The sequence below is a fragment of the Anoplophora glabripennis genome, unplaced genomic scaffold (genome assembly GCF_000390285.2).
Source record: "Anoplophora glabripennis isolate ALB-LARVAE unplaced genomic scaffold, Agla_2.0 scaffold421, whole genome shotgun sequence".
NCBI lineage: Eukaryota > Metazoa > Arthropoda > Insecta > Coleoptera > Cerambycidae > Anoplophora > Anoplophora glabripennis.
Genome location: NW_019416614.1, coordinates 294,805 through 322,776, shown reverse-complemented (window position 1 = coordinate 322,776; position 27,972 = coordinate 294,805). Strand labels below are relative to the sequence as shown.

At 33.6% G+C, this 27,972-nt stretch overlaps 1 protein-coding gene across 1 annotated transcript; it reads right to left on the bottom strand.

Moving 5' to 3' along the window:
• Position 1: 1 nt before the first annotated feature.
• On the bottom strand, positions 2 to 25,588 carry LOC111691772 (putative nuclease HARBI1). Its single transcript, XM_023455090.1, has 2 exons — positions 25,395 to 25,588; positions 2 to 911 (listed from the first exon to the last, which is right to left on the bottom strand). Exons 1-2 carry the CDS (start codon positions 25,586 to 25,588, stop codon positions 2 to 4), a joined length of 1,104 nt encoding a protein of 367 aa, XP_023310858.1.
• Positions 25,589 to 27,972: the final 2,384 nt, after the last annotated feature.

The window sequence follows — 27,972 nt, the reverse complement described above, 5'->3', positions numbered from 1 at the left end:
ATTAACCGTGAATTATTCTTGCTATTGCATCTCTTCTCAGTTGTCCTCTCTGACGCACAACTGCCTCACCATAATCTACATTGATCTGTAAATCATCACCATTATTGTTGGCATCTTCAAAAATTTCAAAATCTTCATCGTTGAGGTGTTTTGCAATATTATGCAAAATAAAGCAGCTTAATACAAGAGACGGAACTTTTCCTGTATTTACTCGAATTTTGTTTTGCAATATAGGAAAGCGCTGTTTAACTTGGCCAAAACACCTTTCTATTATAACACGTTCTCGAGTAAAACATCTATTATATGTAATTTGCTCAGGAGTGACAGGGTCTCTGTATGGAGTCATAAGCCACGGGGTAAGTCCATAACCTGAATCTCCAAGAAGAAGTGCACTAGCTGTATTCCACCGCATGATATTAAAAATGGCAGAATTTCTCCATATGCGTGAGTCATGAACGGCTCCTGGCCAAGACGCATCGACACTTGTAAACTCCTCTCGGACGTTGCACGTTGCCTGAACGTTTAGACTGCAGAACCCCTTTCTGTTGACATACTCATCTCCGTGTACAGCCGGTTTAATGATAGGAATGTGAGTGCAGTCTATCGCACCGATAGCAGAAGGAAAATTATACTTTTCTTGCCATTTATGTTTCTCTTGCTCTAACGCTTCAGTAGTTGACGGAAACTGTATCCATATATTTGATTTTCGTATTATAGCATCTATTACTGATGAAACTGTTAATGATACCGTTGATTGGTGCACCCCAATGTCCTCACCTACGCCACTTTGAAATCCCGGGTCGCCGACATAACGAAGAAAAATTCTCATCTTCTCAGTGGTCGTTAGAGCACCACCTCTGTTTTCAAACTCATCTCCCAGGAAATGTTGAGCAAGCCATTCTACGTTATTTCTGTTAAATCGATACAAAATTCGATAGTCGGTATCCCGAGAGTCTCTTCGAACCTTATAATACTTTCTTGCACGAGCAATAGGCATAAATTCGGCCATTATTTCCGAAAGCACAGTTATTACTGATGCTGAGCTTCCTACCAAGGTACCTTAAATTATTGTGAGTAGTTGCTTCATTTGTGTAGCATATACTTACTTTTATTCATACCGAAACTTAAGTAGGCACTCAGTGTTAAGTAGATACTTACAAAACTAGCAGGTGCTCCATTGCTAAGCATCTCCTCTACGATTTTATTAATACCAAATGAAGAACCCACTCCAAAATTTGAAGTAAAAAGTATGTGCTTAATTTTATTAATACCACCCAATGTCTCAACGAAAAACGACATTTAATTACAACTGGATTGATGAGAAACTTGCTCCAGTACAGTGGAAAAAGTATTTGAAGTCGGTAGAAAAAAATAAATATCAGGCACATTGTTGTTTATGTTATAAAACATTTGAATTAAGCAATATGGGTCGACGTGCTGTTTCCAGCCATTTCAATAGTGCAGCACATGTTAAACGGCATAAAGCCATTGAAAAATACAATAATTTGCAAACAGTTCTTCAAGAAAATAGACAAACACAGAAATTGCTCATTTGAGAAAAAATATTTAAGGAAATGTTGTCCACATCCTATAATAAATATATTAAAGTTATATATTTGTTATTCAGTGAAATCTATTTTTATTGTTTTTTGTTGTATTTATTGACATTTCTGTTAAATCTCTTGTTAGATATTTATATTTGTTAATATTTAACATCATATATGTTTAATGCTGAATTAAATATTTTTAATAAAATTAAAATTATTTGTCATTTATTTGTCATCAAATTTTGGTTTAAGTTTTTAAAAATATAAATTTCGTTTGCTTTTTGTCAGGGAATTTTAAAAAAATATGTCAGGGAAAACCTGGAAATGTCAGGGAATTTGGTTTTGAAAAATTGCTGAGAACCCTGGTTATTATTAGTAAGTTGAACTAGATAGCCATTTAAATAAAAACAAAAAATTTGGGTCTCCATATATTTTTTTATAATTTATAACGGAAGGACAAATAACTCGATTGGTATCTATTGTTTTAGACAAAAACAAACATGTATTTTTGAAAAAACAGTCAAGGACATATGAAACTAATAATGGTTATCTTTTTAGAAGCTGCAGAAAAATGCGATATTAGAGACCGGAAGTTGGTTGAAGAAAATATTTGAGATGGGACAAGGAAAGGGCCGTTTTCGAAAATAAAAAATATACTACTTAGTAATGAACTATTCATGCAAAACTGATTTTGTTTTTAATATAATTGTACCCTAATTTTTTTAGTAAAAATTGGATATAAAATGATTAAGGTAAGAAAATTATAGCTTCATACAGAACTGTATTGTGTGCTCTATTTTTGTTTTGTTTTATCGACAGAATGAAAGTACAATTTACATAAGGTATTCAAAATTAAGTTGTTGTTATTACTAGCTGTTTAATATAGGAGCTATAAAGTTTATGCTGATTTGTTATGGTAAAAGCAAATTTTAGACAGACGAACACTCATATGAATTACATACAACTTGATGAAGGATACAGGGTGTCTCTAAAAGGTCTGAACAACGTCCTACCACATATTCCTGGGGCCAAAATATGATCTAACCCAACTTACCTTAGTTCAAAATTTGATAGTTTCCGAGATACGGAGTATTGAAGTTACAATTTTTTTTTTTTTCTTCAATAATTTTCTTATTAATTATTGTAGTAAATACGTAAATGTTGTATATGGAAATATGGACTCGAATTTGCTGTAAATTATAGAGGGCGCCACCTAGAATACTTTACATGCATTGAAATTGTTATGACTTTTTGTGCCATGGTGTTTTGAATTTTTAATCCAAAATTCTTATTCTCTGACGTTTCTTATAAAAAGAAAGTACCCCTGGTAAATGTCGTTTTGAACAACCATTTCTTGGATAACTGGATTTAAATGTTTAAAACATCCATTATTGTTAGTATTTTGGACAGCTAATAGATGTCCATCACGGAAGTACTATGGACATTGGTAGCTGGACAACTTATGGTTGTCCAAAAATGTAACCACTGTATGATCCAATAAATGTCCAGTGGACACCCTTGTTCCATAAACGGATATCCTATGGACGCACAGGGTGCCAGTATCTATATGTGATAAACTGGTAAGTTACAATTTTTATGATGAGTTATGGGATTATTGCATTTAGGATTGTATATTTCAGATTTATTAAATAAGTTATTGTTCTGTTAAAAGTTGCATTTCTGTATATTAGGTTCATGCAGGGTTGCCACCCGTCCCGTATTTAAGTCACATGTTCCGCGTCCCGACATTAATTCATACGGACGCTAAAAGTCCCGTATTTTCGTACTTAGGAAAAATAAATGTCTATCCACACCCAAACACCCATTTGAATAAATTCATTTTAGTCAAAAACATAATGAAATCAATTTGTAAGTGGCGGACAATAGGCAAAGATAAATCTAATTTACTTATCGCCCGCCATCTAGCGCCAAGAGGAAAAGTGTCGAGTTTACAAACTTAGAGATTTCTTTTTTGTCAACCCCCTTGTTTTGCTGTCTTTATCACTTGTATGGTGACCCCTCATTCTTGTCATTCTATTATATCACAATAGTTGGTCTCCCAGTGTGTTTCTTGCCCGGTGCTTTACATAATTTGGCAGTTAGGTATTTTAAACTACTTCGTATTTTAAACACGCTCTAGATAATTTTTAAGGTAAGTACCTAGTACAGTTTAGAAAATTTAAAAAGTATATATTTATAGTACTATGTGTAAAAGTATGTACTATAATTTAAAAATTACAGAACATGGATAAATATTTAGAAAAACTCGAAACAAATAAGAACAATGAAGACCTCAGAGAAGGCCCATACTTAAAACCTTACAAACCACAAATTTGGATATAAAAAGTGTTGCTTCATTTTCTCCTGATAACATCAATGCAAATTTTGATAAAAAATAGGTCCTGTTTCACTTTATTGAAAGATAAAAATTCAAGAATCATCATCAATCAATTAAATATTGACATTGAAGCTATAGTGTTAAAAATATATGGCCATCTTAGTTGTAGTTCGTCAAGGAGAGAAAATTTAAAAGAATTTATTCAATATGTAGATTTAGAATTTATGGAACTTTTAAAACATGACCTTACAAGATGGTTTCCCTAGCACCTGCAATTGAACGTATTCTTCAATTTTATCCTGCAATATATCTCTTGGTGATGAACGCCCGTATGAAACAAAAAAAGTTGTTAAAAATTGATGATGACGAAGTGGAGACTGAAGATATCTCTTTCACTACAAAACTGCCACAGAAATATTTTCTTTAAGGCTTGAATTAAAAACAAGTCTGGAAATGAGATTGAAAGAAGGATTTTCTGGAATGCACGTAATGCAAAATTTGCAAAAATTTAGCAGTCACGATAAATCTAACATAATTAACAATTTTAAGAGTTTTTTAACTCGTGCAATTAACTACCTAGAAAATAATTTAGATTTTCTCACACTACATATTACAAAACCTTAACTGAAAACAATATTTTGATTTCCAAGAACTTTGTAAATTTTTTGAAGAATTGCAACTCCAGGAAATTGATATTAACTTGCTTTTGGAGGATTATTCTTCCATAAAAGCGTTCATCCCAGATATTGTCAAAATTGAAGATTCTACTGCAGAAAAATGGTTAAAAACTATTAAATCCTATGAAAAACTTCCTGCTTTATATCAGGTAATATCATATGCTTAAAATCATTCCGCCTTCAAATGCTTTTAGTAGAGTATGTTGGAGAGTTCTAATCCACCCCCCACTGCTTTTTACCCCCCCACCACTTTTTTTGGTCCAGAAGACGGAGAGTTCTAATCCGCCCCTCCCACTACTTTCCCTCCACCACTTGGCCCCGCCTCTTTTTAACCCAGCCAATTAGAAGACGGAGAGTTCTAATTGGCTGGGTTAAAGAGGCGGGGCCGTGGTGGGAGGAAAGTAGTGGGAGGGGCGGATTAGAACTCTCCGTCTTCTAATTTGCTGGGCTAAAAAAGTGTTGGGGGGTAAAAAGGGATGGGAGGGTAGATTAGAACTCTCCAATATACTCTACCATAGAAATCCATGTGATAGACAGGGATGGCTATAATGAAGGCGCCTAATAGTCAACGCCCATTTCGCCCTTCCACAAATAAGTGGATCTTATTTGTGGAAGGGTGAAACGGGCGGTGACTATGAGAGGCCTTCATTATAGCCATCCTTCTCTATCGCATGGATTTCTATGGCTTACTTTATCGCTCTCACGTAACTTCAGATAGACCATCGGTACTTTCCTACCCCGTATAGCAAATTTTCATAAAATACTTTAAAGGTTTCATTGTTAACACATCAACCCGGCCGGGTTGGCGACGAATGCTACCGAGCCCGGCCGGGTTGGGAAACATACCGGGTTGCAATCTCTAGTACCACCACACTTCGTTGGTTCCGGTAATTTAATAACATCTTCAGCCGGTACCAATCCAATATCGGCAACATCAGGAAAAACAAAATGGTACCCCGGTGGTATTCTCCTTAAAAACGTTATGCAATATTCAGAAGGGTTTTCAACACTAACAACTTGGCCAACATAGTGTTTCAATGTTTTTTTGGTAGTGAACTTTATCAAAACAAAATCATTATTTGAAATAATTCCATTTACCCAATCTTCTCTTTCATTATTAATTTGATCTTCTATGTATCAGTAACCTCTGATGACTTTGACGATCGCATTGATATATCCGAATGAGAATCATCATTAATTTCAAAACAAATATTTCTTTTGACTTTCTTTACCTTTACTTCCTGCCTTTTCACCGTATCTTGCTTAATTTCCTCAATATTTGGGGTATAAGATAGAATTTTAGTTTTCACTGGTTTTCTTCCGGATGGTTTTTTTCTAGCCGAAGCTTTAGGGAATGGACGAACATCTTGCATTCTTGGTTAATGTTGGCATGATTTGATGAATGTGAAAAAGGCCCAGCAACATTTATTAGATTGTCAAATGAAGAACACTTTTCATCATTTTGAGGCGGAACATCTTGTTGAAATCGACATACATTATTTTCATAAAGTGGATTCTCACGATCTGTTACATAGGAAAATCATCATCAGAAAAGATGCTCGGGTTGAAAGGATAAATCCCTGTGGCACTAAAACCTTTTGATATATTTACAGGAGTAAAAGCACGATAAAATGCTTTGGACACTAGAGGAACGACATTCTGTAGGGACATTGTTGTACCTGGATTAGAAACCATAAAGTTATCTGCTTTTTGGATGTAATAACATTTAAATGGTCCATAAACCTTAACATCTAATGGATGAAGCCGATGACTGGTATGTGGTGGAAGGATTAGTATAACAATACCGTGATGTTTGCAATATTCGAGGCACAATTAGGATACATGACTTCGGTGATTGTCTAATATTAACAAAACTTTATTTTCCTGAGAGGATTTTGAGAATTTAGCAAAATGTTCGAGGTATTTCAAGAAAGTTTCTTCTGTTTGCCAGCCTGATGATTGAGCTACACTAACGGATCTTGGTGGCGCTCCAAACGTCATGTAATCCTGTACTTTTTGTCGGGGAAAAATGAAGAATGGAGGGATAAAATTGTCGGAGGCGTTTACTGCGCAGAATACAGTCACGGTGGTACCTCGTTCTGCAGAGGTTATTTTTCCTACATGTTTTTGACCTTTTTTAGTTATTATTTTCCAGGATTATGCGATGTTTGGACGCCAGTCTCATCGAGTCAGGAGTAAATTTTTCACGTTCTAAGACTGTTCGCAATAAATTATAGAATTCACCGACTGTGTGTTTGTTGAAAGCTGTAGATCTGGCTAGACTAGTTGCTTCTGGGACTCTAATGCTTAAATTACTGTGACGTGACATAACCCCTCTTAGCCAATCTTTTGAAGCAGCGCCCTTGTCTTTCCACAACTGCGGCAATGTGATTTTCGGTCGCAAATAGGTATGCAAGTTCTCTCGTCTCCCTTGTAGTCAATCCATAATTCATATTAGCAGCAGATAAGAGATAATTAACTAGAAGAATTTCCTGTTTATTTGAAAATAATTGATTTGAAGCAAAATTTGGCTGATATATTGTTTCGTCGCCTTCGTTTCTGTATTTTTGTGCATATCTCTTCAGTGTCATTTTGTATACCTTGTATTTTTTTGCCGTCGTTCGTAGTGGATGGTTTTCTAAAGCATATTCCATGACAGCCTGTTTTAGTCTCTCAGGAGATGTTGGAGTACGGTCTGTTTTCTTAATATATTTAAAGGGCATTTTAACTAAAACCAAAAAGAAATAATGTAGATTTAGCATGAAACCATTCATATCGCGAATTATTATCTGACGACAAAAATATAAACATCTGTATAAAGGAGGAATGATACACCGAGGGAGGATTGATACTGTATCAAACCTCCCATGTTACACCTGTATCAATGCTCCTTTGAGACAACTTTTTGTTTCAAGTGTTTTTCAGAGCAAAAACATAACCTAAAATTATCCAACAAGGGGGATTCATAAGCTTATTCAGCCTAATTAAACCCATCTATTAAATATACTGAAACATTTATCATGTGACAAACACTGACTTACCAGAAAATATTACAATATTTTGGAACAAAAAACATAAAAATATCTTAGCGATGCAAAATACGTGCGTGGTGGTATACGTTCACAGCAACACTAGCAGAGGCCGTTAGGGATGTAGTACGGCTGACTACAGCGCCTACTTGTTTTCTATGGGGCGAATTTTGTAAGTGTATCAATCCTCCCAGTGGATCAACCATCCCCACCCTCCCCTACGATAAAAAAGTTATGTGTCCCGTATCTTAAAATTTAAAAGGTGGGTTCGTGTGGGGTGAATCGACATAGGTTCAAAGGGCAAAATGACATTTTGACGTTTTACCCGACCACAAATTAGATACATAAAATATAGAAAGTGTAATAGGCAAGGGTGGGATGCTGAGTCTTAAAAGCAATAGAAGCCGTTAATATTGATGAAATGGGATGGCCCAAAGCATAAAAAATTTACAATATACCTTAAGCAACCCTAAGGAAGCATGCCTTGCAAAAAAATAAAACTTGAACAAAATATGAAAAACGACTGGGCAGATTTAAACCCACATTTCCTATAGAAGTAAAACGGCAGTTGGTGGAACATTTAAAGCTGCTAGAATCAATGTTCTTTGGACTAATATGACAAGACCTATTAGAGTTAGCCTATCATTTTGCCGTAAAAAGTAGGTTTGAACATCATTTTAATAACCTGAAAAAGATCGCTGGAAAGGACTGATAAGAGAATTTCGCAGGAGAAATCCAGATATAACACTGCGTAAATCTCAAGCCACATCTGCGGTGAGAGCAGATGCATTTAACCTATTCCTCCAGAGATTTTTTTAAAAAGTGATACTGTTGACATACCTGTAGAGTTGTATGATGAGAATGACAACAAGGAGGAAGGTAAGAAGGCGAACAGTGATGCTAACAATAAAACAAGAATTGAAACTAACACTGAAACTGAAAAAGGAATCCAAAGAAAATCCTCCCTCAAGGCAAGTATTAGAATGCGAACAGACACCACAGTAGAAAATATAAGCCATGATAGGTTGGCATAAGAAACCAACGTTTAGAAATAGAAAGAGAAAAGGTAGAAGAAATGAAAATAATCTGATAAAAGAGGGGAATGGCATTTTAAAAGAAAAAACTTGCAACTGTGCTTTCAGTACGCATGTACAAATGTTAATAGTGCTATTATATTTAATGAGACTGTTTTGATTATGTTAAATGTTACTTAGTTCAATAAAATGAGGTATATATGATGTAGAATTTTTATTGTACCTACATCACATTCTATCATTTAACTACTAATTAGAAATTAAAATAAATAGTTTATAATAACAGTTGTGGATTAGTCAGAAACTGTCCAAAGTATTCGTCTAATTATTTCTTATACGACACTCACTAGACAGTGACAGTGAAGCATAACTGGTATTTTGCACAGTTCCCAACTAATCCACGATTGCTCTAGGAACAAAGCTAATAAAAAAATACAGCTACGTTCGTAAAATGTTATAGTTATTTATGGTACTAGTGTGTTAAGTTATATATGTTAGCGGTATTTAAAGTAGTCTCCTAATCGTCACTACCACCCAACTTGGGCCTCCCAAATTAGTATCAGTCATCCATGGGCAAAGGGTATTCCTGCCACGACAGCAAATTCCGCAGGCCAGGGAGAGCAGAGCAGAGGAGAGAGAAGAGTACAGCGAGTAGTATCATATCACGTATCATAGAGTGTAGTCGACCCACAATAAAGTGAAGATTGCTTTCTTAGTTTTTGTTTTCTTCGGGGTAGTTACCCCTAATTCTTAACCACTTGTTTACATATATGTCTGTCACGCTGGCAAATTTTCTCAAGTGACTTATAGGACGTAACACACTAGTGCCATACAAAATTTTATCCAACACTTTCATAGAATTTCGTTTTAATAATAAATAAAAGTAACTCAAAATTTCAAGTTGTCAATGTCAGAAAAATTAATTTAACGAAATGAATGTATTTTTAAATATTACAAAGGATGCGAGTGTCAACCTAAATTGTGTCTATAACCAAGGGTTGTCAGTAAACAATGGTACATTATACTATAAGGGAGAGAAATGCGTTATTTTGGCAGAGGTGCAATTTGAAGGTCGAGGGCGAAGCCCGAGGGCTACAATGCACCGAGGACAAAATAGCATCTCCCGAATGGTATAAACTATTTTTTCCACGGTCTCATTAACCTAAAAACACATATTTTGTCATTATGAGGTAAGTAGCACCAGAATTATTGTATTAGGATTTGAGCATTTATTTAGTAGTCGTTGAGTTATTGTCATAGTTGCAAAATAAACAAACAAAAAGAATTGTCAAATTAAGGTGCTAGTTTGGTTTAGTTTAAAATTTGTTTAGTGCACAATGAATAATTGTGAGTCGGAAGAGATTGTGGAGGCTGCAATTTGCTGCCTACGAAGTCAAGATCTTTATACGATATAGCCTACAATCGGTTCAAAAAGTGGTGCGCCGAGAAAAATGTTCAAGTATACAGCAAGAATGTTTTGTTGGCATATTTCAGTGAAAATGCAAAGAATTACAAGTCTTCCAGATTATGGGCGCAATATTCTATGGTTAAGTCATGCTTGATAATTTACGACAACATAGATATAAGCAAATTCCCCAAGCTGATCGCATTTTTGAAAAGAACCGGTGACGGATATCAAGCGAAAAATCGAAAATATTGACAAAGGGTGAAATCGACCGTTTTCTATCAAGTGCAGATGACAAAGAATTCTTAATGATTAAGGTAAGATTACTTTTGTTATTAGGTATTTCAATTATTAAGTATTTTGATTTTTTATAGGTTGGATTAATTCTGGGGATTGCCGGAGCTTGTCGAACTGATGAACTAGTCAATTTAACTGTAGATGATATTGAGGATGTAGGCTCTTCCTTGATTGTAAAAATTCCAAACACTAAGACAAAGATTCCACGAACCTTTGTGGTTACCGATGTGGGAAATATGCCTGAATTGTTTCGAAAATACCTGTCCCTTGGTCCACCCCACGTCAAGCATAAGCGCCTTTTTTGCACTACAAAGCAGGAAAATATAGTTCGCAGCCAGTTGGCAAGAATACCATGGGAAAAATTCCGAGTGTAGTAGCTTTCTATTTAAAATTACCTGATGCTGCATGTTATACTGGTCACTGCTTACGAAGATCTTCAGCGACATTACTGGAAGATGCTGGTGTGGATATCACGACAATAAAGCGTCATGCTGGTTGGAAATCAACGACAGTCGCTGAGGGTTATGTCGAGAACTCCATTGAAAATAAGACCAAAATTGCTAATCAGGTTTTAGTAGGTACCACTACTAGCGCAATCACAAAAACTGTAAATGTAAGTGAAAGTAATATTCCTTCTAATATTAATTTTGAAAATTGTACAAATGTAACATTTAATTTAAATGTCAATAAATAATTTCAATGTTATCCTTTTTTTTTCATGAAAAACGTTCTCCATAATGTAAACTCCCTTGGGAGCATTATACTCCCTTGGGAATAATCGACTACTTCTGTTTTAATTTTGATGTCATAGAAACTGATTTCTACTCCCGACCGTGGAAAAACAATATTTTTTGAGATGAAATCACGTTGAAATCCTAAAACCAAAACTGAAAAAATGGAAAATGGGGAGAAATTCCATCTGAAATTTTAGAAAAAGCTAATGCGGCTACTGCAGACATCATTTCGGAGAAATCAAAATCTATATACAACAAAAAACTGAAGGAATTTCAAGACTGGAAAATCAAAGAAGGGGTGAAAGGCATAAATGAAGTGTCTTGCTGGCTTATTTTTTCAATTTGAGTGAGAAATTAGCTCCATCCACATTGTGGACTGTCAACTTTGAGAGTTTAAAAGAACATTGAAATTTCTAAATTTGGAAGACTAGTGACATTTCTAAAATATAAGCACAAACATTTTCAACCAAAACAATTCAAGGTCTTTTGCGTGAAACCCTAGACGAAGATCATCTTATGAATAAGGTAGGTTCTACTAAATAGTTTAACTGAGTTATATTTGTTAAGTCCTCACACGTAGGCAAATAACCTCTCACCCGGTCCTGCCTTCCAATCCAAATACCAACCGTCCGCGCCCCGTTCCGTTGTTACCAACACAGTACGCTGCCAAGCTGCGTCGGTCAAGCTCAAGGGTAGTACCTCGAAAACAGTCTATGAGTATACGTGCACGTCGACGCTCCCACATCGAGAACCTCAATTGTTAGGGAACCTAGAATTTCTGCCAACACCAACCCCAACTGTACGGGTGTCAAACTCCAGCCGCCAGCAGGCCCTACTACTACTCTTCAACGGATATATGTACTGTAAGTGATCCCATCTATTCTTATAAAATCAAAATTTCACCTATTATTCCTGTAGCTCCAGCCGAGGACAACAGCAGCCGCCAAATTACTTAATCTAATAATCGTGTATCATTACTTAGCGTAATTTGTTAATTAGGAAGATCGAATAAATCCATCTTTGTTTCAAAGGCTATTTCTTGTCGCTTGCCGAGTTTGGTAGGCACAGCCATTAAAATTCACTTTTAAGACTTTGGGATTTACAACCCCAAAGAAGTGTGTACTAAACAATATTTATTAAATTTGTTGTTTTAAGGGGGCGTTGATATTAGGAGTTTTTGGCGCTTGCCGTTGCGAGGAATTGACCCATCTAAGCATAGACGATATAGATGACAAAGGGCAGTATATCCACATCATGATTTCAAATACTAAAACGAACAAGCCAAGAACTTACGCTGTGTTAAATGAAGGATTTTGTGTTAATCCAATTGAATTAAATAGAAAATATTCTAAGCTAAGGCCTCAAAATGTGCAGCTTAAAAGGTTCTTGTGCAATTTTCAAAAGGGGTCAATATGTTGGTATTAGTAAGCTATCAAAAATCCCTAATGTTGTTGCGCGATTTTTGGGCTTTACAGATTCTAATTTATATACAGGGCATGCCTCTCTTTGCCAATGCTGGAAGGGACACTACAACACTCAAACGCCACGGTGGATGGAAGTCATCTACCGCGGCAGAAGGTTATATAGAAGAGTCAATTTCCAGCAAAATTGATATTGCTAAAGAGATACAAGGGGTGCAGACTCCTGAAGCAATTACAAGCAAAGGGGCAACCTGTTTTATAAATTTACCACAATCACAAAATGATTCCAATAATCCTTTGGCATCAAATTACGGCTTTACCATAAATGTTAATGTTAATATTAATAAGTAGGTATATTCTAAGTTTGTAGCATTTTAGGTTATTTGTTGATTTATTACTGTTTCAAATTGGTTTTCTAATAAAAACTAGAAAAATAAACCAAACATTTGTCTTTTTATGATTTCTATAAGTCACTAGTAGGTTATAAGTCATAACATACTAGTGACTTATGACTTATAACTCACTAGTGACTTATAGGCCACATTATTCCTTTAAAACCAAAGAAATTATAGAACCATTTATATACAAGTGTTGGATAAACTATATTATCTCTAACTTGTCTTACACCTCCGTCATTATAATCTTCATCACCAATATCTATCTGCAGCTGATGTACGTCATTATAGTTGTCTTGTACATCTTCATTCTCATTTATAGTAAAATCATCAAGTAATGAAATGTTACGCAAAACACAAGCTGCTCTCGTGTATGTAAGAACTTCGGAATAAAGTGTTTTTTCTAAAATTCCTAAAAAATTTGTATTTTTTAACAAAGTTAAATAAATACCCAAAATCGAAACTGGCGCAGTCGGTAGGATTTGTACAAGAAGATTTTTTTTCTCTTCGTCGCTTTTAAGTGTTTGTGTGCAAAACGAAACCGAAACTACCCAAGGAAATCAAGAAAATCACAAATTTCAGGCTGGTGAACTGAGTAGCTAGTCGAGAAGAAAAATACACAACACAGGTAACAACATTCAAATTTGTGTTTGATTAAAAGAAAATTAGCCACCGAGCAATAGGGCCAGAACACAAAAACAAAAACAAAAACAAAGAAATTTGTGGCTGAAAAAAATCATCACTGGACAATTAGGTCAAACCGCAAATTCCGAGAACCCGTGATTGGTTTAAAGGATATAAACCACCAGGCAATTGGGCCAAATCACGACAAACCAAAAGTGTGGTAGATTAACAGAAAATCTCCAGGCAATTGGGCCATATCACACCAACGACGCAAAAACCGGAGAGACCAGGAAGAAAACCGGAGAGGCCAAAGGACAACGATCCTCAAACCCCAAAAATCAGAGCAGCGTACACTAATCAGAAAACCAAGAAAGAAGTTGAAAATCCAGAGTAGAGAGAAATAATAATAAGTTCGAAAAATTCCCAACGAATTTGCTCATTATTGTCGTTCAATCTCTATTCGAGAAGACATCAATGAAAACATCTTTAAACATTCTCTTACTGTAAGTGCTCATTTAAAACATTTTTCTCAATTTTCCATTTCCTTTCCCATTCCCCTACAAAAGAATTGCATATAATTTTGAAAAATTAAGAAAAATAAAAAATTACAAATTTTTCACAATAAATTGAAGAAAACGAAATGCCTCAAAAAATTTATTATTCATTATTACGTTATCAAGCAGATAATATTCCTCAATTTGACGGAAACATTAAACTACTACACAGATTTATAACATCATGTGAAAACTTTTTAACCGCATTTCCAGATAGACAAAATCCCAACGCAGCAATAAACATATGCCTTTCTGGTACAATTTTTAGTAAACTAACAGGTAGAGCCGCAGAACTAATATGTTCCAGATCTGAGTTAAATTCATGGCTTTTAATAAAAAATGCACTAACTAATACTTTCGGAGAAAAACGTAGTTTAGATTGTTTAGTACAAGAATTAATGTCACTAAAAATTCAGAAAAATGAAGACTTATTAAATTTTGGCATAAGAGTTCAAGATGCTCACAGTCTTATCTTTTCAAAATTAAATAGTTCACAAATTCAAGCTGATGAAAAATTAATAAAAATTAAACATTACGACGAAACCGCACTAAAAATCTATATTGCAAATTTACCATATGTAATACAAATGGCAGTACGTCTTAATCATCCCGATTCTATAGAAAAAGTTATGTCGCTTGTTCGAGAAGGACTTGATTTTAACCAATTTAGACAAAATCAAAACAATGCCCAAAATTTTCAAAAATCCAGACTTCCTATTCCGACAAAACAACAACAAAATTTTAGAACAAATAATTTTCAACCAAATTTCCAACCAAAATTTCAACCAAACTATCAACCGAATTTTCAACAAAATTATCAACCTTTCCAACAATCTTCTCCAAGAAATCCACCCCAAAATCAAACACCTCCACAATATCAGTTCAGACAAAATTTTAATAATCAATTTCCGAGACAACCTGTAAATTTAAATCAAAAAACAAATGTTTTTAAGCCAAGTACACAAATATATAGAAATCAACCTAAACTTACACCTATGGAAACACCCGCACAATTAAAAAATCAAAACAAAATTTTTTCGATTTACAAAATTCACATGATTATACAGCTAATCATGGTAATAATGATATACCAGAGAACATTCAATATTATGACCAAACAGATAATTATCAAAATAACTCAGAATCAAATGATGAATATAATTTTGCAGAATATTATGAAAATAATTATTCTAAAAATGAAGAAACCCAAATCCAGGATTTTCCTATGATATGCCAAAACGCGAACCAGACGTAATACATATAAATAATTACTCTACAGACCTTCCTTACGTAATAATACCTGAATTATACTATGCAAAATTTTTAATAGACACAGGAAGTAATCGAAGTTTTATGACACCATCTTTAGCTTACACAGTATATCCAAATTTTAGTCAAAATGAAGAATTTCTTGTTCAATCATCGCATGCAACTTCTTATCATAACGAGACTATGATGATTCAAATTTTCCCAACTTTTAATAGCGAAGAATACCATAAATTTTATTTATTCGATTTTTCAGAAAATTTCGATGGACTTATAGGATTCGAACTATTACGCCAAATTAATGCAAATTTAGATTTCTATTCCCAAAAAATAATAACACCTCAAGTTCAAATTCCATTTTACATTGACGAACAAAGTTTAACACAAAATTACCCGCCAAATCAAATTTACCCTGTAACTCTAGAAAACCATTATGTTATCAAAATACCATCTCGAACTCAACAAGTTGTACTTTTATCGGTTTATCAAAACCAAGGCACAGAAATTTTACCATATAGTAAATTTATTGACACAGAAATGTCCGAAGCATTAGTAAACGTAAATGACCATTTTGCAATAATTACATTAATAAACGCAAATGCAAATATTTTACAACTTTAGATTTAGCGAACGGATTTCACCAAATTGAAATAAATAAAGACGATATCCCTAAAACAGCATTTAGTACAGACACAGGTCACTATGAATTTAAAAGAATGCCATTCGGACTTAAAAATTCACCATCAACTTTTCAAAGAGTGATGAACAATATTTTAAGAGGTTTACAAAACGAAATTTGTGCAGTATATCTCGATGATATAATTATATTTTCCAGTTCTCTGCAAGAACACATTTTCAGACTGAGACAAGTTTTTCAAAGATTACGAGAATCAAATTTTAAAATACAGCTAAACAAATCCGAATTTCTAAGACAGGAAGTCACATATTTAGGTCATATTGTAACACCTGAAGGAGTGAAACCAAATCCAAATAAAATTTCGGCAGTAAAAGAACATCCTATCCCAAAATCAAAAAAAGACATAAAATCGTTTTTAGGACTGGCAGGTTATTACAGAAAATTTATAAAAGATTTCGCTAAAATTGCAAAACCCATGACCACATGCTTAAAAAAAGGAAATAAAGTAGTCCATACGCGAGAATTCATTAATGCTTTTAAACATGTAAAACATTCATTAATTAATGCACCTATATTATTATATCCAGATTTTTCACACCCTTTTAATTTAACAACCGATGCATCTCAACATGCAATTGGCGCAGTTTTATCTCAAGGCACTGTTCCAAACGACAGACCTATAGCTAATTTTTTTAGAATGAAACAACAAAAATATTCAGCTATAGAACTTGAACTTTTAGTGTGTGCTTGTAAAAATTTCAGAAATTACCTTTTTGGACGTAAATTTAAAATATATACGGATCATAGACCACTTATATGGCTTTTTAACCTTAAAGAACCAAACTCCAAACTAGTACGTTGGCGATTGAAGTTAGAGGAGTATGATTATGACATAATTTATAAAAAAAGGCTCATTAAACAAAAGTGCTGACGCATTATCAAGAATTCCGATAAATGTACATGAAACTGAATCAGTAATTAACGAACCAGGAAATGTAAATTTCGATATTTTAGAATACTTGAGAAACGAAACCGAAAATGTTTCTACAAACACAGATCCTAATCAAGATGATGAAAATTCTAATAATACAGTGCATTCTGTTAACCAAGAAACGCAAAATAACGGTATTCCAATTTTAGATGATATTATTAATAACAAACAAATTCAAATTGTAATAGAAAGAAATGTTCATCCAGAATTACTTGTTTCTAATAAAACTATTGAAAATAATCTGATAAAAATAGCCAAAATTCCACCATCAAATGTAAACTGCATTTTAGAATTATTAACACATGTGAATCCAGAAAAAACAAATTATATATATTTTCAGAGTAAAAAATTAATTCCTTTGTTTAATGAAATCTATATGAAAAATTTTAGAAATCTTAAATTAGTACAATGTACAAAACTTGTTAACACTATTACAGAACAAGATGAAAAATTACTACTAATTAAACAACAGCATGAAAGTAAAACAAATCACAGAGGTATAACAGACACATACGACCGTTTAAAAACTAATTATTACTGGAAAAACCTAAAATCAGATGTAACTAATTATATTAACAAACGTAAAATTTGTCAACGAAACAAATACTCTAGGCAAACACCTTACATACCCCTCGTATTAACCGAGACACCCAGTAAACCCTTTCAAATTTTACACATTGACCTTTTCCAATTTGAAAGTCAGTATTTCTTAACAATAATTGATAAATTCTGTATTAACTCAAATAATGTTTGTTTCAAACAATATATAATATTTATGAATAAATCGAAATTGCTATTTCCTTTGCTAAACTTTACACACTTCATAACGCTATTATTAAACCTCAAGAATTAATAAAAGAAATTCAAGAAATTAAATTAAATAATTTGAGATTTCCATTTGCTGTAAACAATGAAAATATTTTGAATTTTGAGCAAATTATTAATGTGAAAGCATATATTAAAGATTTTCAAGTAACGTTTATTTTAGAAATTCCTATTGTTGAAGATAGAGTATATCAATTTTATCAACTGTATGCATTTCCCACAAAATTAATAATACCTTTCAAATGATCCTACCCACAAAAAATTACTTTGCCTTAAATGAGCATAACTATATATATTTTGATACAAAATGTAAAGAGACTTTAACAGGCAATTTTCTATGTGAATATTCAAATACTTTAAACTTATATAACGAAAAACCTTGTGAAGTTAATTTATTAAGATTTTCTAATTATAAACCAAATTGTGCACCAATTTCAATTAAAATAAATGATATTCAAATAAATAAAATTGGTGATGAAAAATGGATATTAATTGTTCCCAAATTAACAATAGCAACTGTAGAATGTGGAAACACAAGAGATAACATACTATTAGAAGGAAGTGATATTGTAGCATTTTGAACTTTTGAACTTTTTCTTATTCCTTAATTAATTAGGATTAATGTATGTATACCTACTAACAACACTACTTTTAAGTAGTATTTCTTCTTGGTATTCTATGTCATATTTTACTTCTTTCGAATTGCACCTACACGCTCTTCTATTTTATCGACATTGAGTTTTCCTGGTTGCTGCTATTAATGATATTGTCTTAAGTATTCGATACGATAGGCAACCAATACATCACTTCTAAAAATCGCTGAAATTATATCCACAAAAAGTGTCCTCTAGCTCGGGTCAGAAAATGACATCTAACTGGTAGAGGCGGACGGGTTCTAGTGAAGTGAAAAGCAATGGGTGGATTGTGATTCATTTTACAGTTTTCCATTTTCTTGGGATTTGAAAAACCACCTTTTCTAGTGCTGATACTGTGTACCGTCAATGTGTCTCTATATCCAAAAGTCTTTCACTAAAGGTTTTCCGAGACGCTTTTCTGTCAATATCTACATTACGTTCGATGGTGATTTTAATTACCTCAATTTAAACCTTCCACAGAAGGTGAGTTGCAATTAAAAGGCATTTCTTAGCTCATAGTCATAAGATTGATAAGCTCTTACATTTCGTCTAAGTCCAGCTGTGGAGGACTATTCACTAGTGGCTTCCCGTTGCCCATAAGGGCGTCATCATTACATTTTTTTTGGCCTACGTTCATCATCAGCTACCACAGTTTTCCCACAGCGATCCATATACACTGGTCAACAAAACCTAGGACTGGATAGACTATATTTTGGTTCCAGTTTGGTCCCTCGTTGCCACCTAAGAAGCAACATCTTATTTCACTCCCCCGACAATCAGAATATGCGGTCTTAGCCCATGTTTAAATATTTTAATCAATATTGTTTCTGACAGTACAACCTGTCAAAATAGTTGTGTTAAAACCATTCAATATTTTTTTATTTTGTTACTAAACTTTAAATAATATTTTTTATCTACTCAATTCATTTACAATCCACTTTGCAATTTCGGGAGTTGAAATAAATAGTTTTAAAATTTTATCTGCTACAATTTTTTTATTTCATTCACTCTATCTTAAATTTTTTTTAATATCTTTGCTTCACGATTTTGTTTTCGTAACTTGGCAAAATCTAGAGTACTCAACACATTTGGAGTGAAGTTACGTGGCGCCCAGTACAACCTACCTCGATGATACCAGAAAATTATTACAATCCGCGACCTTATTGCTCTCTGACGAAAAGCTGCCGTACGCTAGTGTCGGATCCCCGATGATAATTTTTTTGTCTAAAGGGACCCTGCAATATCTTAGATTTAAATCCTTCATGTAGCGGCAACATTGAACATATTATATCTTAAAAAGTTATAAAGAACCAAAATCAGATTTTGTTAAAATAGATTTACCTCAATTAAATTTTGAAAATAATCAGACTTTGCAAACATTTTTGTATAATCCTCATAATATTAATTTACATGAAATTAACACTAATAAGTTAATCGAAACACAGAAAGAATTAAATTTACAAAGAGAACATTTAAGTCAACTAAAAAATCCTGTTAATGTTTCTACCAATGTTTGGACAATTATGTTGTACATTATTTTGATAACAATTGCATTGTACCTTTTAATTGAAAAGCTTATTTTGCCGAAAAAAACAAAATTAAATTTGAAGCTAAAGATGATATAATAATTTAAATATTTTTGGAATTTATTCCTTCCGAATAAAGTTCCATCAAACAGGGGAGGAATTACGATATAGCATCCGTTTGTTATAATAAAGCAAACTCTGCAAACTCAGCAGTTTTGGAGACATATATATTCTGTACTTAGAATAATTGGAGCAGTCTTGTTTACCACTCGTGTATGTAAGAACTTCGGAATAAAGTGTTTTTTCTAAAATTCCTAAAAAATTTGTATTTTTTTAAAAAGTTAAATAAATACCCAAAATCGAAACTAGGTATACTGTTTTTCTTATTTTAATGTGGTTGGCGGAACTTTTGCTTTAATATTCCAAAACTGTGTTCCACGACATATCGATATTTTAAGATACAAGATATTTCTTTGTAAAATATTATGAAAAGAATATTCGCGAAATATTTACATTACAGCTAACAGCTAATATAGGAGATAATTGTTTTTGTGATTGCATTTTGGGACTTGTTGGTATTTTATAGAATGTTCCTGTAATATTTGCAAAATATTTTGAATATTCAAGTAATATCTATTGCAGTTAATTCTTCTAATATGTAGAGGGAATAAATGTACGTTTAACATTACCAGAAAATAAAACGAAGGAAATATATTAATAATGAATACATTTAATTTAATTTTTATAGATCCATGGTAAGTTTTTGCGGGTTGCTAATAATCATCAAATTCGCCCGTACGAGCCATGAGAAATACATGAAGAAATAAAATGACACTTCTGACTTAGGATTTGAGTTTAAATTTCCCACAATAATTATTAATTTTGGCAATATTATTTGGTACACACATGCCTTTTTATGTTGTCCGTAACGTCTTCAATGTATATTTAAAAAAAATTACTAATATGTTCATGCCATGATTTCGAAACCATATTATTATTATTAAGAGAATTGACCCAGCCCTCCCTATCGGTCTTGATATAATAGCAAGGCATACACATAAAGAAGATGAAAATATGTCACGGGAATTTATTGAAGGATTTATTTCCATATACACGGGACATCCTTGTTTGTGGCAAATAAAATGTGTACACCAACAAAAATTTGAAGGCGGCGGCTTAGGACAATTTAGTTACTTACTGTAAATCAAATGGATATTCGAATGCAAACAAGGATTTTGTGATGAAGATTCAAAATTTGCGAGGATATTTTCGCAAAGAAAGGAGGAAAGTCGAATCGTCAAAAATAACAGGACATTTACGAACCAAATCTATGGTAGGTACTTTAATCTGATGCTATTTACGAAAGACCAGGAAATGCCAAGTAATAGCCAAGAAAGTGGAATATTTGTTGAGCCTGAAGAATACATTGATGAAGCGAGTAATATATATGTGGAAAATTAATCTGAGGAACAATATAATACCGCTACCAACCCTATGCATACGAATATTACTGAATTTTAGAAAGGTTTGGGGAATGGCATACATTCTGATTCTTAGTAATATTGAGTGAGATATACTATTCTACTACTACTATATTTCAGTTTTAAATTGACAAACACAATATTTACTGAGAACTCTAACTTCCTTAGAAAGTTCTATATGAAATTTTGTCAATTGAAAACTGAAACACCCTGTGTATATATATACAATAAAGATGAGTAGGGTATTTTAACCATTTGTCAGTATCCCCCCTCCACTTTCGCCCTTGAAATGACATATGTGGTGATGTATGAGGCGACGGTGAACGACATTGAAGCTCCCATAAGTTGGTAGCCTTTATTTGGCGTCTATGCATAGTTATAACATTCTTCGCAGTTGGTAAACGACATTGAAGGGTGGGTTGAAGCAATCACCTTCGTTGACCTCTATATTTTTTACAATATTGTGCAGTGTGCGTGCAATGGGGTGACATTGTGACGTAATGCATTCGAATTGTAGTGGACCGGATTTTCTATATAATAGAGGAGATCATAGGAGAGAATCACAATTTCGGTCAGTGCCAGCCTTGTGTAAAATAGTGTAAATTTTGTGTTGTTTTGTGATCCATATATATATTAAAAACTGTAGGTTACTCTCACTCCCACACTCAGTCGCGAAAAGTGACGACTTGCCATATCAAAGGCCACATAGCGCGGCCCGAGGACCGAAAGCCCAAGAAACTCAAGTCCGCGTAAGCGAACTTGCCTACCTTTCTAGTCAAATCTTTTAAAGCGAGAACTGTTGTATTTATTGCTAACTAGATATTTTAAGGAATTTATTTTTAAATATAAAATGGTATTATCGGTTTATAAATTAGATAAAATGAATGGTAATATTAACGGCGATTTCCAGGGTATTGCCCGAAGGTCAATTTCCAAAAAGGGTTACACATGTGACAGAGGATATTTTGAATACAATGAATTATTATTGGGAGCAGTATGCGCGATCTTCTATAAGTCAAAGCAAACCTACCTTTAAAGATGCCATGTAAAGCATTGATAAAATTTGGAATTATCAGCTAATTTTATTTTAAATTTTATTATTTTTATGTCTTATATATTCTAATCAGTATAATTATAAATATTTACACTATTTAGTTAGAATTATATACGGTTGTGGTTGTTTTTTTTTTGTGTAATAATTTGCTTTATTTTTACTATAATATCCATTTAACCGCAATGTTTTTTATTTATAGAAAAACTATTAAAAAATGTGGATGCATTATGCTAGCCAAAATTGGGGTGAAGCAGTCGACATCCAGTCAGCTGTGAAAAAATTGATGAATGAGTTGGATTGTCTGGCGATGGATCGTCTTCACGCTTGTAATTATAACATGGATTAGTGCTTTTTCGAAGAAAAATTAAACAGTTGGAAGAAGATCGTGAAATGTTTCGCCGTGGTGCCTCGTTATGTAGCGACACTTTAAATTTGAACAACTTTTGTGGAAAAACGGTGGAGATAGGACTAAGACAGTATCTTATTCCTAATTTGTTCGATTATCTGTCATATGCCGTTGTAGTGAAATACAAGTTAACATATCAAGAAAATGGTGATGACGAACAAGATAACGATGAAGATAAACAAATATAGCGTGAAATTGTATATAATGTATACATTATCTTACATATATTTATGTAGTTATGTAATTATGTATATTTATGTAGTTAAAAAAAAAACCAGTGATGTATTTGGGATTGCAGTCAATAGTGCTAAGGGCTAATGTAATAAGGGCACTCTGTGTTGTTGTCAAGCTTTCGGAAATGTTTATTTCCTTTCTCAAGACATAAACGTGAGATTATCCTATAAAAACCATCAAAAACGAAGTATACAAGAACATTGCTAAAATTTTTAATTAAAAGTAATTGTAACTATAGTCAAACATTCTATTATAAACAATAATTTTTAAGTCAATTTTTAAAATTTAAACAACTACTACAGTAAAAAGGAGCCATGCCTTTGAATTGTGAACTATTTTTTCTAACTATCAGAACCAGTTTTTTTTTTAAACAAAAAACACCTAATATTCAAAACTAGTAACAACCAATGAGGTTAAAGAACAACAAACAGGGACATTTAGCATTACCAACCACAGTACCAACTCAACACGAGGCGGCAATTCAATCCAAATTTGAAAACGATATAGGAAAATTTTTTGATTTATCGAAATGTAATAAAAAATTGTAAATACAACTCAAATTATTAATATCTGACTTCTTATTCAAAGTATTAGAAAATTCGTTGATACGGACCATTTCCAGAAAAATACGCTTATTATAATTTGTTTCACTGTCCAAAACTGTGACACCATTAAAATTCATTTTGTGTCCTGTACTTAATGTATGTTCTGAAAGAGCACAGGACGTTTTTTTTAAATTGCAATCACTTTTGTGAGATGTTATTCTACCTTTAAGAGTGCGGCCTGTTTGTCCAATATATGTCTGATTACAATTAAAACAATCTATTTTATAAACCACCCCCGATTTTTCAAGTTTATGGTAAGGCTCTTTAGTTCTAGAAAAAAGTCTGTTGCCAGTGAGTAAATTTTTATATCCAATTTTAACATTTAAATCTTTTATAATATAAAGTAACTTTGGTGCAAGTTCTTTTAGAAACAAAAACGATTTGTATTTGGGCGCAGCGACTTGTATATTGTTGTCAGTTTCTACACTGTTATCAAAAAATCTATTTTGTAATGGGGGGACATTATTAGTATCTGTATTGAACAAAATTTTATTAACCAGACTTTCCGGGTAGGAATTCTCTATGTAGTTAGGAGTTCTCTATGTAATTCTCTATTTATGTAGTTATGTAAATTGTATACCATATTAATAAATTCTATTGTATTAACACTTTTCTTATGATGTAAGTGCTTAGTATAAATAAAATAAATATATCATTTTAAACTTTTATTATTGTTATTTATTACATGAATACAGAAAAAATACATTATATAAATATTTTATATAAATACACAAAATATAAAAATATTATACATTAACTAAAAAAATTGATGTTGATATTTTCTATGTGTTTGCTTTTACTATTGGTTTGTTTGTCATGTAATAACAATTATGGCACGTAATTAAATTCCGCGCATTAAAGGGAAGCGCTTTTACTTTCACCTGTGTCCCATTCTTTCGGAAATGGCATTTTGTTACTTGTTTACTAGTTGACATGTTTAAAAAGAAATGAATCCTTTTGTCACTTCTCTGGTGTCACTTCTCTGGCGTCACTCCTCTGGTAGTTTGTACGCCAGGGGAAACACATGTAATTCAAGGGAATGACAAAAAATGTAACTTGATAGTTAATATTTTAACACTATTTTAATGTTTTAGTTAGTTGCTTATGATAAACATAAGCCAAATATCGTGATGAACGTCAAAAAAAAACAAACGAGAGAAGAGACTGGAAATTTGTCACTGCTCTGTGCATAGTGTCACTCCCCTGACCATACATTTTCCCCTGGTGCCTATAAATCTTAAAAAATAGAAATATCTTCTGGTCCTTATCACTACAGATACATAAATATTGCCAACTTGTGAAATAATTAATACTATATTAATTTGATTAATTTTTCTTTGGGTACACCGAAAATACATTTACTGTATAATATACAAAACATATTTACAACTTAAACTAACAATTCACTCCATTATTTTCTACCCATTCGATTTAACCTTTTCAAGACTTTTCTCTCACTCTTTTTCCTCATTCGCTCAATATTGTCTATATCTAACTACAACGACCTGATGTCAGTGTCAACCACCCGCAACTGCTCCAACAACATCGCCCTATGTTGGCGTCTCTCCTCCAGTGTTCGCCGCAACTCGGAGACTCTTCGACCCCGTTCGGCATCTTTCTGATTCAATTTTTCCATGAATCGGAAAAATGCCGAAACGATGCCTTGATCAGTTGCTTACGAACACTGGATTTCATCGCCGCTGTTGTTGTCGCTATGGGTGGTTGTCACCGTTGAAGGTGCTTCCATTTGGACCGCCTGGGGTACAGGTCCTGTTTGGGGTGTAGGTTCCGGTTGGAGCGCTAATGGTGTCGCCTTCTCCACTAATGGGGCCGCATGCTGCTCCGGTGTCGCCAGCCAAAGATTGATGTTCATCGGACCCTGGACCACTAGCGCAGCGGTGATTGACGTTACCAGCACACCCTCCTAGGATGTTAATAGCGTGTTGCGCCACCACCTTTGGTGCGGATTTTTGTAGTATCTGCCATAACGCGGAGGATTGATGATGATCCGCCTTCTGTGTTTTTTCTATCCGACCACGTTTCGATTACTTGGATGGCTTGGAAGGCTTCAATGGCTTCGATGACGTCTTCTTGAATGGCCCTAGCGTTGGCGTCGGTTGGAAGATGTCATCCTCCAGGTCACTTATTGGCGACTCCATGGCAGGGAAATCGTCCCGAATGTCAGCCAACGCCTTCGACAATATATCGTCCGAGGGAACGACACCCACATCGGCAGCAACGACACTAGCTCGTGGCGCTACGAAATGCTGATCATCGTTTTAATGCCCATAAACAGCTTGCAAACGACTCCGCTCCTCAGGGATCATTTTGGGTATTGGCTTATCCACACTTGTCTTCCTCCTTGAGGTGGTTGGGTGCCGCGGTACCGTACTTGATTTGCCCATGGTTAATCACTAAACACACACTTGAACTGTTGCTGCTGAAGCTGTCGGAAAGGCTGAGTGACTTCAGTGTGCTGCTCCGTCTTTTTATCTGCTCCGAACTGTACTGCGCACGCGTGACCAAATATGTATACATAACCAACTCGTTTATCTTGGCGTTGTTACTGCGCTGTCGCAGTCTATTTAAAATCCGCTCACGTTTTCAGTCAATGTTACCAATATACTTTTTTTTGTACTAATGCACTATATAATTTCTACATTAGTAAATCCAACAAATGAAACACCTATATTAGTAATTCGCAATTTATTAAACATATTAATTATTCGCTGTGAGCTTCGCTGGTATCGCCACCTAGCGGTTTTATAGCTACAACTTCTGTCGGAAATTTAAAGTGACAGTATTGAAAGTGTATATGCCAAATACAAATGATAGTTAATACTTTTTATTTAATTGCTATAGTTGGATTTTTATAACGTAACAAAGAAGTTATTAGATCGTAATCTATGAATAATATCAGTAAGTAAACAATTTTATTCATTATAATTATTATTTTTAAGATTTTGCACTTCATTTTGTGGTTATGTTGATTGCGAATATTAGAAAATGATAATTTATCCTCCAAAATTTAATTATACTTGCAATAAATAAACAAATGATTAAAAATATGGTCTAAATATAGCAATGTTTATATTTATTTATTTTTCTAGTTTTGGAAAAATTAGTATTTCAATCAAACAATTTACTGGGTTTAAATCTATTCAACATTCAATACAATTTCAACATGAAACTCCTATAAAGGGAAAAAATTTGTAGATGCAGGGCATGTAAGAAATGTATTCGAGTTAGAAAATTGCATTGAAGCATCAATTATTCGCCAAGCATCAGTTTTGCAAACACCATACAACACCAAGCTATGGGTAAGTTAAATAATAAATAAATATTCATTTTATTTTTTTAATTTTAGTTCTTTATTTGAAATTTATTTTTTCCAAGATTACACAAGTTAATGACAAAAGGCATAATGTCAAGGTTTCATGTACCTGTGTTTACGGTCAGAGTGCAAAGTGTAAATATGTTGCTGCTCTGATATATTTCATTAATAATGACCAAAGTAGGACCAAAACTAGTGAAGAAAAGCAGTGGGAAGTTCCAAGTGTTCTGGATGTTAGTTTAAAAAAATTTTATGATGATAGAATTTGCAAGACTGAGGAAGAAATTGAATTTGTGCTGTGAAACAGTTCATCAATATAAGTGTCAAAGCTGGTTTAATGAAAGACGTCTTCGATTAACTGCAAGCAAAGATATTCATAGTATTAAAACTCGCAGAACTAAAACCGTAGAGTCATTAGTCAAGGATTTATTAAAACCAAATAACTTTAGTGTAGCGTCAGCTAGATATTGTATTATAAATGAGCCAAAAGCAAGGAAATTATATGAACAGTATTTTAAATGTGACTCAAAATGTGTTGGTTTAATTGTTACAAAAAAAAATCCATGGTTAGGTATTGGTGTAGATCGAGGATGCACATACCGCGGCCCGCGGGCCGCATGCGGCCCGCTGTCGATGTTTATGCGGCCCGCCAACGAATTTTAAAAGTATTCTACTCGCTGCGCTCCGGTCCAAGCATATTATTACGAGATTAGAAATCTGTCGCATCAACTAGATTACAGATTCGCGAAACACGTCGATCCCTGAACAAAGTGGATGGTTCTCGATGTTTGGTAACTCGTATAAATACGACGCATCGCCGGCTACCGGGGCAGTTAAGTTTTGACTACGGATAAGCGAACGTTATACTGTTTGAGAACTGTAATCTGTGACGAGTAAATATTTCGTCGTTCGAACTTGGCTTT

Bases quoted from the DNA above. Each gene is read 5' to 3' on its own strand.
- LOC111691772 (XM_023455090.1), bottom strand. From the start codon at position 25,588: ATGAACATCAATCTTTGGCTGGCGACACCGGAGCAGCATGCGGCCCCA. The intron at 912-25,394 runs GTAAGCAACTGA...TCGATTTAACAG, and splicing joins GGCGATGAAATCCAGTGTTC to AAATAACGTAGAATGGCTTG.